Raw genomic sequence first — 14,984 nt, forward strand, 5'->3', positions numbered from 1 at the left:
TTACTGGGAGGAAAGTTGTACCTACCTATGCCTCTTATCTTTAGTGCAGATAGTCCCCAGTTTACGACCAGAATTGAACCCAAAATTTCTGTTACTTAAGCAAGACAGAACAACTGGGAGGTCATAAAATAGGGCAAAATTCACTTAACATTTCGCCCTATTTTATGACCTCCCTTTATTTTTAATTGAATCACTGCAGCTCTTAAGTTATAGTAACACAGTTGTTAAATGAATTAAGGTTCCCCATTTACTTTGCTTGTCAAAAGGTCCCAAAAGGGATCACATTACCCCAGGATATTGCAACCGTCATAAATACATGACAGTTGCCAAGCATCCAAATTTTGACCACATGACTCTGGGGATGCTACAGTGGTCGTACGTGTGAAAAACGGACATAAGTCACTTTCTTCAATGCCTTTGTAACTTTGAACAGTCACTAAATGAATGGTTGGAAGTCGAGGACTATCTGTAATATACTGCAGTAATTTCCACTAAATCAGTGAAGACAAGACCGTCTTTTATTTCCACTTTCATCTAAACAACGGACTGTTTGAAATGTTACAAACTCTAATGTTCTCAAGAACTGACTGTAGTTGAAATATATAAAACAACAAGAAAGAAAGGTCACAGTTTCTTCTCAGTTCTTGGATTAATTTTTTTGTAATATCAGTTGTTGTGGGATCCATGGTGTTCTCTGAGCTTGATGGTTTATTTGTTTTTTGCATTCGTTTCCTGACCTGACCAGGTAACATTATCATTGCTAGATGGGAGTGGAATTTGAACTTCTAGCACTGATGATGTTATCTAGTTGGGTCATGGAATGTCTGCCAAAAAAGAAACCCTCAGAGATAACCAAGAACCCCGTAGTCAGCATGTTGATGTACAAACTGTTATGCAAGCTATGTTGGTGTAAAGCCATTTATAGTATTGGGTCCAAGTTACCCAGAAATTGTCTCATCCTGATGGAATTTGCCCACCTGATTTGTTCCACACAAGGGGTGTGCTGTGAGAGAGACAGACAGACAGACAGACAGTCAATAGGTAGATAGATAGGAAGATAGAATAGACAGACAGACAGACAAATAGATGATAAGATAGGAAGATAGAATAGATGGATGGATGGATAGATAGATAGATAGATAGATAGATAGATAGATAGATAGATAGATAGATAGATAATGATATGGAGAGAGAAAGAGAGATAATGATATGGAGATAGATAGATAGATGGTAGATAGATAGATAGATAGATAGATAGATAGATAGATAGGGATTTTAACATTTAATGATTTAGCTTGTCTTTATTCAGTTGTGTTCCACATGGAATCGCCTCACGGCGAGATGAGCAGTGGCCAAAATAAATAAATAAATAAATAAAAGGAGGTTGCCTGCAGAAGAGTCCCACGTGGGACTGGGCTAACAACAAAGATAAGCAGTTACTTGCATGACTGTTGACCCCACTTGCTTATTTTAGGCCATATTTTGATTACAAGAAACTAGCTCATAACTCTCCAGTTCATTTTTCCTAATACTTATTTTCTTCTGAATATTTAAGGAATATTGACTCAGGACCTGTTTCGAGCGACCAGAAGCCTTCGGTGTCAAAATCTGGAAGAAAAATCAGAGGGAGAGGCACAATAGTACGTTGTTGTTTTTTTTAAAAAATCAAATTTACATCTTGAGAGTTTTTATTTTTAAAAGCACTGAAAGGTTGTTCTTGCTTGATTAATTTAATGGCGTATAAATTTGGGCTGTGTAGCAATGATGTCAGCTTCTGTTCATTTATGGACTCGTTGAAACTATAAAAAGGTGACAAATGACAGTATTCTGACACTTGAAATAGTAAGTTAAAAAAAAGTAAGAAGAAAAACAGGCAGCAGTGGAAGACTACATTTTTACAGGTAGCCCTTGACTTTCAACAGTTTGTTTAGTGACCATTCAAAGTTATAACGGCACTGAAAAAACCAACTTAACAACTATTGTTTACACTTACAACCATTGTAACATCCTTGAGGTCACGTGATTAAAATTCAGACGCTTGGCAACTGACTCATATTTATGATGGTTACAGTGTCTCAGGGTCATGTGATCACCTTTTACTACCTTCTGATAAACAAAATCAGTGGGAAAGCCAGATTCACTTAACAACCGGGTGACTAACTTAAGAATTGCGGTGATTCACTTAACAAATTTGATAAGAAAGATCGTAAAAGGGAGCAAAATTCACTTCACAGATGTTTCATTTAGCAATAGAACTTTTGGGCTCAATTGTGGTCGTAGGTCAAGGAATACCTGTTTTGTTAATTATTGACTTACTGAAACCTGAAATTAGGTAATATTTTAGACAAAAAAGTGGATATCAATTTTGCCTCCTTGCAACGCAAAGTTCAGTTTTGCTGCAAAATTTAATTTTCTGGAGGGCTTCATAGCAAGTCCATCTTATGAGTTAACGAAGGTCCCTACTCTCAATTTACAGGTAATCCTTGAGTTATGAATGGTTGCTTAGCGACCATTTGGAGTTATGTCAGATCTGAAAAAGAGGTTTAAGACCTGGATCTAATGTTCTGACGATCAGGTGCTGCTCCCTAATGATCACATGACTGCTCTTCCGGCCCTCTTCAACAGCTGTTTGGAGCATCCAGTGGTCATTTGATTATGTTTTAAGACAAGCCTGTAGCTTTAGCTTTGCCTCCTCAGTCCAAGTCCTCACTGATTTAATTATTGGTGTCATGATTTTAAGCTTTTGTCTGTAAGCAGGTACAAGGTGAATCATGCAATGATCAGAGATTGGTTCTCTCCTTGATTAGTTTCCATCCATTGTTTCTTGTTTTGCTTTCTGGTGCTTTGGAGAATAGGTTGACCCCCCCTCATCTTTTTGACAGTACCTCAAATATTGGAAGACTGCTATCATGTCACTCTCTAGTCCTTTTTTTCATTGAACTAGACATGGCCAAAATTCCTGCAACTGTTCTTGATATGTTTTAGCCTCCAGATCTCTAATCATCTTTGCCACTGTTCTCTGCACACTTTTTAAATTGTAGCAATCAAAACCTTATAAAATGGTATTAACACTTCATGTGATCTTAATTCTATCCTTCTGTTAATGCAGCCTAGGATTGCATTGGGTTTTTTTTTTTGGTTTTTTTTGGGAGGGGGGTGGGGGGGCTGCCGCCGCACACTGCTGGCTCATGTTGAAATGATTGTCTACTAGGCCTCCACAGTTAATGCTATCGAGTCAGGTTCCATCTAGTCTGTAGACTTGATGAGATTTGTTATCCTATTGCATTTTTTCCCCCTAGAGATACCATACACCGCCACACTCTCGCTCGTGCACAGAATCGGATAACAATGGAAGTAGCGAAACACCACCCCACTGGAAAGAGGAAATGCAGAGATTGAGAGCTTATAGGGCCCCCAGTGGAGAAAAGTGGAGTAAAGGAGATAAGTAAGAATTTGCTGACAACTTTGTCTTCCTTCCTGAAATGTTACGTTTTGGGAGAACGATGTATTTTAGAAGTGAGAGTTTGGAAGGGAAAACATGTTTGCGACTTTTAACTTGTGCAAGACAAGAATCTGGGGACTAACTTGTAAAGCAGATTGATGTCCGACTCTCCATTTCTTAACTGAGGGATATTTCTGAGTTCATGTGGCCAGCACGATTATATGCCAAGGTGCAAAGAACATTGTTAGCTCCCAACCGAAGCAGTGCCTATTTATCCACTCACATTTGCATGCTTTTGGACTGCGAGGTGGGCAGGAGCTGGGGCAAGCAAAGGTTGGGAGGCCAGCCTATCACACGGCACTCGGATCTTGAACCCGCACTTTCCAGCTGACAAGTTTCAGCATCTTTAACCGCTGAGTCATCGCACTCCATAAAGCAGAGTTACTAAATGTGCAGGCCTAAACCTACTAAAAAATACAACACTGGTGCTCTGAGACGCCAGTTTCTGGATTATTGTGGGTGCGGACACATGCAGAAATTCTTTCCTCCTTTATGCCACTTCAAGAATAAATCAGTGATTGAAATCAGATAGCAGACTTATTTCTGAGTGTTGCTCAGATCATTTTGGGTGGGTTCAGCCCATCCGACTGGCACATAGAATTGGGTTCGAGCCCAGTTTAAATTGGTAAGTTGGAGGCTGTGTGAACAGTACTGATTATTTCACTAGTGATCTTCCTAAGTGCAGAGAACCCTAACTGAAAGCACGTAAACACTCTGTTTACCAGATATAAACCTTGCGGACTCTTTGGTACTCTCTGAGTTTGGTTGGGTTTTTCGCAGACATTTCATGATTCAACTAAGTAACATCATCAGTGCTAGAACTTGTGGACTTGCAGAGAAGAGGAGAAGGAGGAAGACTGGTGTCCTGGGTGCTCTCTGAACTTGGCTATTTTCTTGCAATTGTTTTGTTACCCAATTAGGTAATACCATCCGTACTGGAAGCTAGAATAACCAAGCTCAGAGAGCACCTAGGTATCCAGTCGCCATTATCCTCCTCTTCCTCCCCGCAAACCACAGCCCTTTCTAGCATTGATGATGTTACATAGCTAGGTCATGAAACATCTCAAGAAAAGAAGCACAGCTCAGAGAGCACCAAGGACCCCACAGTTCAACTCTGAACTACAGAGCAAACTATGCTATTCTATGGTATACTGTGACTACTGGTTCTTCTTCTCTAGGAAGAGGCCACTCTCAGACCTCTGTTTTTTTTCAGCTTTATCCAAGTTACTCATTCAGGCTTTCTTTCAGGTGCTGCTTAGAGCACTTGCTTAGAGCTTAATCCCCACAGGAAGCTAAGCACCATAGTTAAAAGAGGTTGCTTGCTTTTTGGATTGCTTTGTTCGAATCAGAGACATTGCCAAAATTATATCATCGGTGCCCCTGAATTCTATTGCCAAATGTTACAGCTGCAAGTCCTCTACTACAGGGTATCTGTACAATTTAACCATAAAGCAGACATAGATGGGTCTTTTCCAGAACCTATTGGCGTCCCGTCCCATCGGCTCTGCTGGGAGGGAGATTTCACGGGACTCCTTATTTGCAGAGACTTTTCTCCTTGTTAATAGAGGGCAATAGAAAATCTTAATCACGTCCTCATATCTCCGGACGCAGCACCCGGGTCTAATAGTCCCAGTTGTTTCCAAATGGCCAGGCCACGCTAATCAATTTTATGCTCATTTTTTTTTAAAAGAATGCTAACCCCAAACTCACACATCAGGTGGCTAAAATATCTTCACCTGGTTGTACAACTGTGCAAAACTTTTAATTAGATACATTGGTTTCCTATTAACCTCCTGCCCCCGCCTTCCTCAATGTGTTGAAAACTATTTTTAGTGTATTCTTTTTATTTTTCCAAAAGCTGATCAAAGACTAAAATGAAAATACTTTGATTTTCCTCTCCCCGCCACCTCTTAGGCTGAGCGACCCAGGACGGTGGGATGAAAGAAGCCTGTCCCCTCGGTCTCGTTCTTGGTCCCACAATGGCTTTTCAGACCTCAGTACTGCTCAACATCTCAGCCACCATAAAAAACACCGGAAAGAGAAAAAAGCAAAGCACAAGAAGAAGGCCAAAAAGCAGAAACACTTAAAGAAGCACAAGCAAATGAAAAAGAAACGGTCTCCTTCCACCGAGGTAGAATCCTCTCCTTCCTCTGCCAGAAGGACAAAATCATTGTGCGACCGGGAAAGAGCATCACGTTCTTCCTCTCTGACATCTAAAGATGATTCTTCTAGAAGAGGCTGGTCCAAATCAGAGCGAGACAAGCAGAACTCGGCCTCTTTCTCCAGCAGAGATTCTCGCTCGTACTATAAGTATCGATCCCGATCTCGGTCCAGGTCGAGGTCTTATCCCCGAAGTTCTCGATCGAGAAACACTCACATTTCCTCGCGTTCAAGGAGCAGGTCAAGATCCAGTTCTGCCTCAAAACCGGTGAAAACGGTCCCCAGCTCGCCCAAAACTGCGGTGCCTCGTTTAAAGGAATGTCAGCTGGTCTCCATTGAACCGGCAAGAACAGCGTTACCCCAGAATGATAAACTGACTATTCAGCCCGTGGTTGCCGAAACCCTCCCAGTTATCCCACTGAGCGATAGTCCTCCGCCTTCCAGATGGAAACCAGGGCAAAAACCGTGGAAACCATCTTATGAGCGTCTTCAGGAAATGAAAGCCAAGACCACTCACCTACCACCTGTTCAGGCGAATTACTGCTTAATCGGTATCCAAGACCCCGGATGCTCCTCTTCCTATACTAAGCAGCAAAAGAGTTCGGAGAGCGACCGGAGCCGTTACTCCAAAATCCAGAGCAACAGAAGCTCAGGCAGCTGGTGGAAATCTAGAAGCAGGACTTCACGAAGTCGGTCCTCCTCCAAGTCCTATTCCAGATCAAGAAGCCCATCCAGTGTGAGATCCCGATCTACTGTGAGATCCTGTGTGAGATCCCGTTCGGAGAATCCGTTCCCCAGCGACCAGTCGTGCTACAGTGGATCCTCCTCTTACTTTTCCCTCAGTGAGGATGACCGACAGAAAAGCCGGACAAAGTCGGGATCCCGTGAGAGAAATTCCGAGCTGTCCAAGAAAAGGCAGAGCAGTTCGGAAAGCACACTCCCCTACGTGAAAGGCGTGAGCTCGAAGCCTAGAAGTGCAAGCAGATCCTCCAGCAATTCCTCGACTGATAGTGACAAATTGATTATCAATTTGTCCCAAGCCGTCGAAGAAAAAGGACAATTAATATCTGAAAATGTGACCCGGAAGCAAATTAAAAGAAATTTGGGTTGCAATCCACGTGAAGAGAAAACTCAGTCTGGGCAGGACAGCAACCGTTCCAAACAAAAAGTTTTGAAAGACAAATCTGAGAGTAGAAGTGGCCAGAAAGCCAAAACAAAAAACTATGAGATCGATGAGTGGTTTTCCGGAGTAAATTCTGAAAGAGAAGTCACCCAAAATGACAAAGAAAACTCGAGACTCTTGTCTGCAAAAGAGGAAGGCGAGGCCTCATCGGACTCTGATACGGATTCCTACCCACCCGCCAAACGCAAGTGCAAATCTGACCCTGTCCCCAGCACATCAAAAGGGAACAAACTTCCTTCCTCTTCAGAAACTGAGACCTCCGATTCCGATACAGACTCCAGAGACAAATCCTGGAAGCCGAAGCGAAGTTCCAAAAAACCCTTCCAAAAAGTCCACATCAAAAAGGTGAAAGAAAAATCCAAAAGTAAAAAGGAGAAGAAACACAAGGCTGAAAAACGAAAAGAGACATTCCATTGGCAGCCTCCCTTAGAATTTGGAGAAGAGGAGGAGGAGGGGGAGGAGGAGGAGGAAGTCAGAAAATCTGGAATAAAAGAAGTGCAAGAGAAACATGCCAAAAAGGAAGCCAAAGACAAAAACAAAGAGCCAGATTCCCGAAGTGATAAAACGATCAAAGATCATGCGAAGGATGATCGGATGTCTCACAAAGAGACTGTTGTCTCAAAGAGAGGAGCAGATCAAGGTGCCTCCACTAGCCAACTAAATAAACGCGGTGAGGAAAAAGCTGTTTCTTCAACTCACGTTCCCTATCCAACTAAAAATATATTTGTTTCCAAAAGTCCCACTGCAGCTCAGGAGGATAATGGAAACAAGCCGGTTATCATAGTGATAGACGATATGGATATTTGTACCCCAGACCATGATTCGCCTGTAAAAGTGGATCTGCAGCTTTCCCCAGTAAGCCTAAAATTAAATTTCCAAGACATTAAAGCCAGCACAAGTTCCCAGGCGTCAATTAGCACCATAACCCAGAATGTAAGACAAGCCGTTGATATTAAGGGACTGAGTAGCCTCCAAGAAGGCATACAGGAACGAGACAGGGAAAAACCGAAAGCTGCCACCAGTGTTGAAACCCTGCTGAAAGTGGAAGTTTCTGAAAATTCATCAAGCAGTCTTGGGGACAACAAGTGGAAACCGTTACAGGGCGCTGGGAATCTGCAGCTTGCAGGGCCCGCCAGCAATGCCTTTGAAATGAAAAACATAGCTTCTGGCTCCTCCGATCCCAAACCTCCAGGTTTAAGGATCGAGATTAAAAGTAAAAACAAGATTAGGCCAGGCTCCCTGTTTGACGAAGTCAGAAAGACGGCACGCCTGAATCGGCGACCCCGGAACCACGAGAGCTCGAGTGAAGAAGATTCTCCAACACGAGAGGACAGCGAGTCCAGAAGTCGGAGTCGCTCGCGTAGCAAGTCGGATGTTAAATCCAGGCATCGGACAAGATCGCTGTCTTACAGTCACTCACGAAGTCAGTCGAGGAGCTCCAAGTACTCATATAGGTGAGTTCATTCATTTATTCATTCATTCATGTAATTCCTGCCTTGATTATTTTTATAAATAACTCAAAGACAGCGAACATATCTAGCACAGCTTCCTCCTCCAATTTTCTCCACAGCAACATCCCTGTGAGGTGTGTTTCTCTGAGAGAATGTGGCAGGTCTAAGACTAGGACTTGCTAGAACTCATTGTCTCCTGGTGATTAACCCAAAGTCACCCACATGGCTTTCATGCCTAAGAGAAGACTCAAATTCACTGTCTCTTGGTGACTGGTCCACAGCCACGCAGCCAGCTTTTGTGTCTAAGGTGGGACTAGAACATCTCTTGGTGATTGGCCCAAAGTTACCCATCTGGTTTTCATGGCTAAAGCGAAACTGCAACTCATCATTTCCCAGTGACTGGCCCAAGGTCTTCCAGCCAGCCTTGGTGCCTAAGTCAGGACTAGCTCACACACTCTCTTGGTGCTTGGCTTAAAGCAGTGCTTCTCAATTATTTTCTGTCATGCCCCCCTAGGAAGAAGAAAACATTTTTCGCGCCCCCCGCGCGACTAAATAGTATCATGTTTGTTATGTTAGTATGTTTGCAGAGGTCAAACGCGCCCCCCTTTACGGAGCCTCGCGCCCCCCCGGGGGGGCCCGACCCACTATTTGAGAAGCACTGGCTTAAAGTCACCTAGTTGACTATAATGGCTAAGGCAGGACTCGAACTCACTGTCTATTAGAATGTATTTTTTCAAGGTGGTGTCTTTTTTTCAGTTATGTTTTCTTCCCCAACTTGTTTCTTTTAAATACACAGATCCCGCAGTTACTCGAGAAGCCCGAGCAGAGGGTGGCACAGTGATTGCTGCTCAAGAAGTCGAAGCAGATCTTACCACAGTGACGGAAGTTATAGGTAAGTTGTCTTTCAAAGTTAAAGGATTGGAGAAATTTATAGGAGCCATGATGGCGCAAGTGGTTAGATTGCAGTATTGCAGGCAAACTCTGCCCACAGTCAGGCGTTCGATCCTGAGCAGCTCAAGGTTGATTCAGCCTTTCGTCCTTCTGAAGTCGGTAAAATGAGGACCCAGATTGTTTGTGGGCAAGATGCTGACATTTGTAAACTGCTTAGAGAGAGATGTAAAGCACTATAAAGCAGTATATATGTCAAGATAATAATTTACCTTGCTAACCAGCTGATGCAATGAGGGGAATGAGTCAGCAGGGTCTTTGGCTGTTATCCCTTTAAGGGTCTTTGTAATAAGTGGAGACCTTTCTGCCCTGTTGGTTGGTTCATTGAGTTTCTTCCTCGCTGTAATTGCTGTTCATTTAGATACTGCTTGTAGCACCTGTATGTATAGTATTCCTATATTCCTATTGTAGATAAAAACCACTATTCGATACAAACCACTGTTGGCTGTACTAGCTCCTGGACTGATACACATAGTAGACCTATACACACTCTTTCAATTTAAATCTAAGTGCTATTGTTAAGTGCTGTATCGGAAAAACCTTTCTTCCCTCTTTGTTTTAATAGTCCCACTTATAGTCGAAGCGTATCCAGAAGCAACTCTTACACTCACCGGAGTCGGTCAAGGTATGTAATACGCATAAGGTCATTTTCATAAACATCTTCGTAAAATAATCTGTAAACCGGTTACTCTGACCATTGTTTTATAAACAATTACAGGTAGTCTTAGACTTAACAACCACAGCTGAGTCCAGAATTTCTTGTTGCTAAGCAAGACGGTTGTGAAGTGAGTTTTGGCTCGTTTTACCACGTTCCTTTCCACTGCAGTTGTTAAAGTAAGGAACACGATTCTTAAGTGAATATGACTTTTCTTGTCAGAAGTTTGCAAAAGGGGAACCACGTGACCCTAGGACGGTGCCACTGTAGTATATCCATGCCAGTTACCAAGCATCCAGATTTTGATCTGGTGACCATGGGGATGCTGCAGCGGTCATAAGTCACTTTTTTTCAGTGCCGTTGTCACTGAAAATGGTTGTCAGCGTTCCTCCTTCAGGTCTGCCAACAATGACATTAAACGAATGGTTGCAAATCAAAGATTATCTGTTATCGAAGGATTTTTTTTTTTCAGGCAAGCATGGAAAAATGGAGGAAAAATAAAAATCTTCTTTAACAGATAATGGAGAGAGGGTATATTTGAAGCTTGCACAAGCTCTCCTTTTACATTCCTTCCTAAATCTAATACCCTAGGAGTAATATGCAAATATCTAGGAATAATGCATGGATTCAGGTGTACAAGTAGTCTTTGATTTACAACAGTTCACTTAGTGACCATTCGAAGTTAAAAATGACTTGTGTCTAGTTGTCTCACTTATGACCATTGCAGCATCTCCATGGTCATGTGATCAAATTTCAAACGCTTGGCAGTTGATTCATATTTATGACAGTTGTGATCCCGTTTTGCGACCTTCTGACAAGCAAAGTCAATGGGGAAGCCAGGTTCACTTAACCATGATACTAACTTAACAACTGCAGTGGTTCACTTAACAACCGTGGCAAGGAAGGTCATAAAATGGGGCAAAGCTCTCGCTTATCAACAGAAATGTTATGCTCAGTTATGGTCGTAAGTTCGAGGACTACTTATTATTTTTAGTTGTAAAAACAATTCTGGTTATAAAGAATAGATAGAACACCAGGTATAAAGCTCATAGCTGTTGCAATTTTCTAGGTGTCTTTCCTTTCTTCCAAGTTTTGTCAGCACAAAAGATTGGCAATCTAAAAGCAGTTGTTACATTCACACAATTTTTGTTTTACTTACGAACAATTGAAGTCATTCTAAATCAAATAATCCATTGCTTCTGGTTCCTTCACAGAAGCAGATCCTACACCTATGACAGTTATTATAGCCGGAGTCGCAGCCGTAGCAGAAGTAAAAGAAGTGACAGTTACCACCGGTCTCGTAGCTACGACCGACGTTCCAGGTAAATTTTTCCTAGTAGCTTGACTGTTATTGGAACGGCTGGGAAACATTGCATGCAAACTCTTATATTCCATTTTCAGGTCTGCTGTGTATTTGCCAGCATTTTGCAAAAGCAGGGGAAGTTTAGAGAGCTTCTAGACCAGGGGTCTCCAACCTTGGTCCCTTTAAGACTTGTGGACTTCAACTCCCAGCTTTGCTGGCCGAGGGACTCTGGGAGTTGAAGTCCACAAGTCTTAAAGGGACCAAGGTTGGAGACCCCTGGTCTAGACCAGTGTTTCTTAAACACTTTTGCTCTCAGGATCCCTGCTCTCTTTTAAATATCATGGAGGTCCCCAAAGGAGTTTTCAGTTACCATGTTAAAAATTAACATTTTTAAAATTTGTATCCTGCTTTTATTTTTTACAAATAACTCAAGGCAGTGAATGTCTCCAACACACCTTCCTGCCTGACACAGAGTCGCACCGGCAGCCAGATGTTTAAAGTAGCGCTGGCATTTTTGTCAACCTTTATTACGCTAGGTCGCACAGGCATCCACATGTTTAGACTCGAATTGGCAGTTTTGTACCACCTCTCGAGTCCTTTTCAAGGACGTGCAACAGGCTGTTGTTTGACGGTGTTAAAGATCTCATCAAAGGATGTCAGCTGTTCCAACTAAAACTATTTTGAAATCGACTGATGGGGATTGTGTCAATGCCGTTGGGGTTGAAGGGGTACTCGAGTTGTTTTGGAGTTGCACCCAAGAAGCCTATCACTATTGACACTATCTTTGCCACAGTCGTTTACTTCTATTTGCAGGTCTTTGCATTTTATTGTCTTCTCTAGTTCTTTCTCTTCTCTTCTGCTGTCTACAGGCATTGCCACATCCGCTATCCAGGATTTTTTTGTCTTTTGTAATCAACCCTTGTTAAGTCTGCGGTGTTATATGGCAATTGCCTGTCTGTTTGAATTTGAAAATCCCCAAAAACTTTAGCTTTTCTGTCTTCTGTCACTTCGTATATTATGGTTAATCACACAATCAGCCAGATGTTCAGACTGGATTTGGCATTTTTGTCTATGTCTGGAATCTTTCCCTCAGGACCTGGAATAGACAGATGTCGCCGTTTGATGGGGCTAAAGGTCTCTTTGTAGGATGTCAGCTGTTCCAAGTCAAGCTGCCTTCTGCAATTGACTGATGGGGAGCTTGTCAATGCTGATGGGGTTCAAGGAATAACTAGCAACAAAATGGAAGAAATATTAGAACATCACTATCTCAGAAGTCTTGGCTACAAATCCAGCACACGTGCGAGTTGAAGGAGGGATAACTGCGTGAACTTGTTTCATGACATGATTGTATCTTCAGGTTTTGAAAAAGTCTCAAAAGTAGTCCTTGATTTACGACCACAACTGAGCCCAAAATTTCTATTCTTAAGTGAAACATTTCTTAAGTGAATTTTGCCCCATTTTGCAACCTTTTTTGCCACAGTTGTTAAGTGAATCACAGTAGTTGTTCAGGTAGTAACACGATTGAAGTGAATCCAGCTTCCCTATTGACTTTGCTTGTCTAAAGGTTGCAAAAGGGGATCATGTGACCCCAGGGCACTGCAAATGTCATAAATATGGGTCAGTTGCCAAACATCTGAATTTTGATCACCAAGGGGATGTTGCAACAGTCGTAAGTGTGAAAAATGGTCCTAAGTCATTTTTTTCAGTGCCCTTGTAACGTTGGTCACTAAATGAACTGTTGTAAGTCGAGGACTGCCTGTATTTAAAGTGGAAGTGAGTGCCTGGTGGAAGTGAGTGTTATATTGATGTATATTTTGTCTTTCCTTATAGATCTTACAGGTCGGACAGCGAAAGTGACCGCAGCTATTCTAATTGCCGAAGTCCCAGTGAAAGCAGCAGATACAGCTGAGATCCTACGGTTGACCATAGCAGTTATGCATAACAGAATGTTTTTATGTCCGTAGCTCGGATCAACGTTTTGTTTTCTTTTTCTTTTTCTTCTCAGTGTCTAGGTGAAAGTAACTGCTGCCAACAGAAGTGGAGCCTTATTTAAACTCAGCACAACCTTAATTTTTGTACACTCTGCTATGGCAATCATTTTGTGTTGCCCAGAGTTTCGTTTCAAACTAGATGATATTGTTGATGTGCAATCGAATTTTCATTTAAGCCTCTTAAGTTGTTTCTCCGAAGGAAATTCGCTTGATAACCATGGAACTGTGAAGAATTGTATTATAGGAATCTCATCTGCGGTCTATCTGCTTTAAACATTGCCCTTAAATGCTGAACTAATGGTTCACTGATAGCTTGACACATCAATAATGTTGACACTACAGATCCAGGAAGATCTTGGATCTGTAGTGTTCAGGAAGATCCTGAAAGATCCTGGCTAAGCGATCATTCACCACCAGAGATATGAATTCTGGGAGTTAGATTCATTGCTTGCCTGGAAAATGTCACGTATATTTGTACCCCATGAGTTAAAAGCTGGTTACTATCCTGTTTCTTGATCAGTTTTGCCTAATGCTCCCTTGCAGACGTTATCCACATGCGGATAGCTTTGAAGTTTGAACTCCAAGTGATGCTTAGACAAACTGAGTCTCTCTTCTCTTTCGAATGAAGAAGCAAGAACCATGTTCTCCTTGCCTCTGTTGCGTCCTCTCATGGTCTTCTGATTCTGGGTTTTCATCATGTCCGAATGTGCTAGCATTCTAATTTTCTGCTATCTTTTGTCAGATCTGCAAATCCGTGGATGAGCATCGGCAAAGATAGCAAGCTGTAAATTTATTTCAGAAAACTAACTTTCAGGAGCAATGGAAATCTGTTCTTCGGTTTGAATTCAGCAGACAAAATTCCATTTTGAAATCGAAATGTTGGGATGTACACAAATTTTTGTATCGGATAGTTAACTTTCCTTTTTTTAAAAAAACGGCAGAAAATAACACTTTTATTATTTAGTGGTCCAGGCAAACGTCGATGCTTTTTTCTGTTAATGCCGGTCCTGAATTTGTTAAAATTTCTACGATGCCGAAACGCTGCATATTTCATAACGGGGGTGGCGCAGAGCATTTTCTTTGGGAACTGCTTCAGTCCCCAGATTTGTCACTTGAATATGAGGTTGCCATTTTGAATTCAAGAGGGAATTCAAGACCCTCCCCTCGCAAATTTTCCAAGCAGCCCATTTCATTTTCAAAAGAGTTTGAAGGATTTCCTACACTCCCCGTTTCATCAGTTTAAATAATTTTTTTGTTAGGAAATAAAATGTACTGTTGAAATGATTTTTTTTCCCCATCTTCGATGCAATTAAAAATAGGAATATTTAAGTATCAGTTGTTGATTTTTAGATACAAATTGCCTGATCTTCATTTAAAAAGCAATTGTCTTGCGGGTAAGAACTTTTAACAGGTACAACTATTCATTTAGTGCCAGTTTGATGTTATGATGGCACTGAAAAAAAGTGACTTGCGACTTTTTCACACTTAATGACTTGCGGTATCCCCTTGATCACGTGATCAAAATTTGCACACTTGACAACTGGCTCATATTAGGAGTGGTTGCAGTGTTCCCAGAATCATGTGATGCCCTTATTGCGACCTTCTTGCAAGCAAAGTCACTTAACAACCGTGTTACTCACTTAACAACTATAGCAATTCACTTGGCATCATCTGTGGCAAGAAAAGTTGTAAAACGGGGCAAAACACACTTAACAACAGTCTCGCTTAGCAATGGGAATGTTGGCCCTAATTGTGGTCGTAAGTCAAGGGCTACCTATGTTCAGGGATGCG

The 14,984-nt window shown here is 41.9% G+C and overlaps 1 protein-coding gene across 5 annotated transcripts in view; it reads left to right on the forward strand.

Annotated features, from left to right (window-relative positions):
* NKTR (natural killer cell triggering receptor) overlaps window positions 1–14,525 on the forward strand; it is a 45,121-nt gene extending 30,596 nt beyond the window's left edge. For all 5 annotated transcript variants that reach the window (XM_058179918.1, XM_058179920.1, XM_058179921.1 and 2 more), the window contains 7 exons: window positions 1,556–1,640; window positions 3,300–3,445; window positions 5,417–8,299; window positions 9,093–9,188; window positions 9,810–9,869; window positions 11,114–11,221; window positions 13,033–14,525. In XM_058179918.1, the coding sequence (XP_058035901.1) occupies window positions 1,556–1,640; window positions 3,300–3,445; window positions 5,417–8,299; window positions 9,093–9,188; window positions 9,810–9,869; window positions 11,114–11,221; window positions 13,033–13,111 (3,457 nt within the window). In that variant the 3' untranslated portion in view covers window positions 13,112–14,525. The remainder of the gene's footprint in view (window positions 1–1,555; window positions 1,641–3,299; window positions 3,446–5,416; window positions 8,300–9,092; window positions 9,189–9,809; window positions 9,870–11,113; window positions 11,222–13,032) is intronic.
* The last annotated feature ends 459 nt before the right edge of the window (window positions 14,526–14,984 follow it).

This window comes from Ahaetulla prasina, chromosome 4 (assembly GCF_028640845.1).
Source record: "Ahaetulla prasina isolate Xishuangbanna chromosome 4, ASM2864084v1, whole genome shotgun sequence".
NCBI classification, from domain to species: domain Eukaryota; kingdom Metazoa; phylum Chordata; class Lepidosauria; order Squamata; family Colubridae; genus Ahaetulla; species Ahaetulla prasina.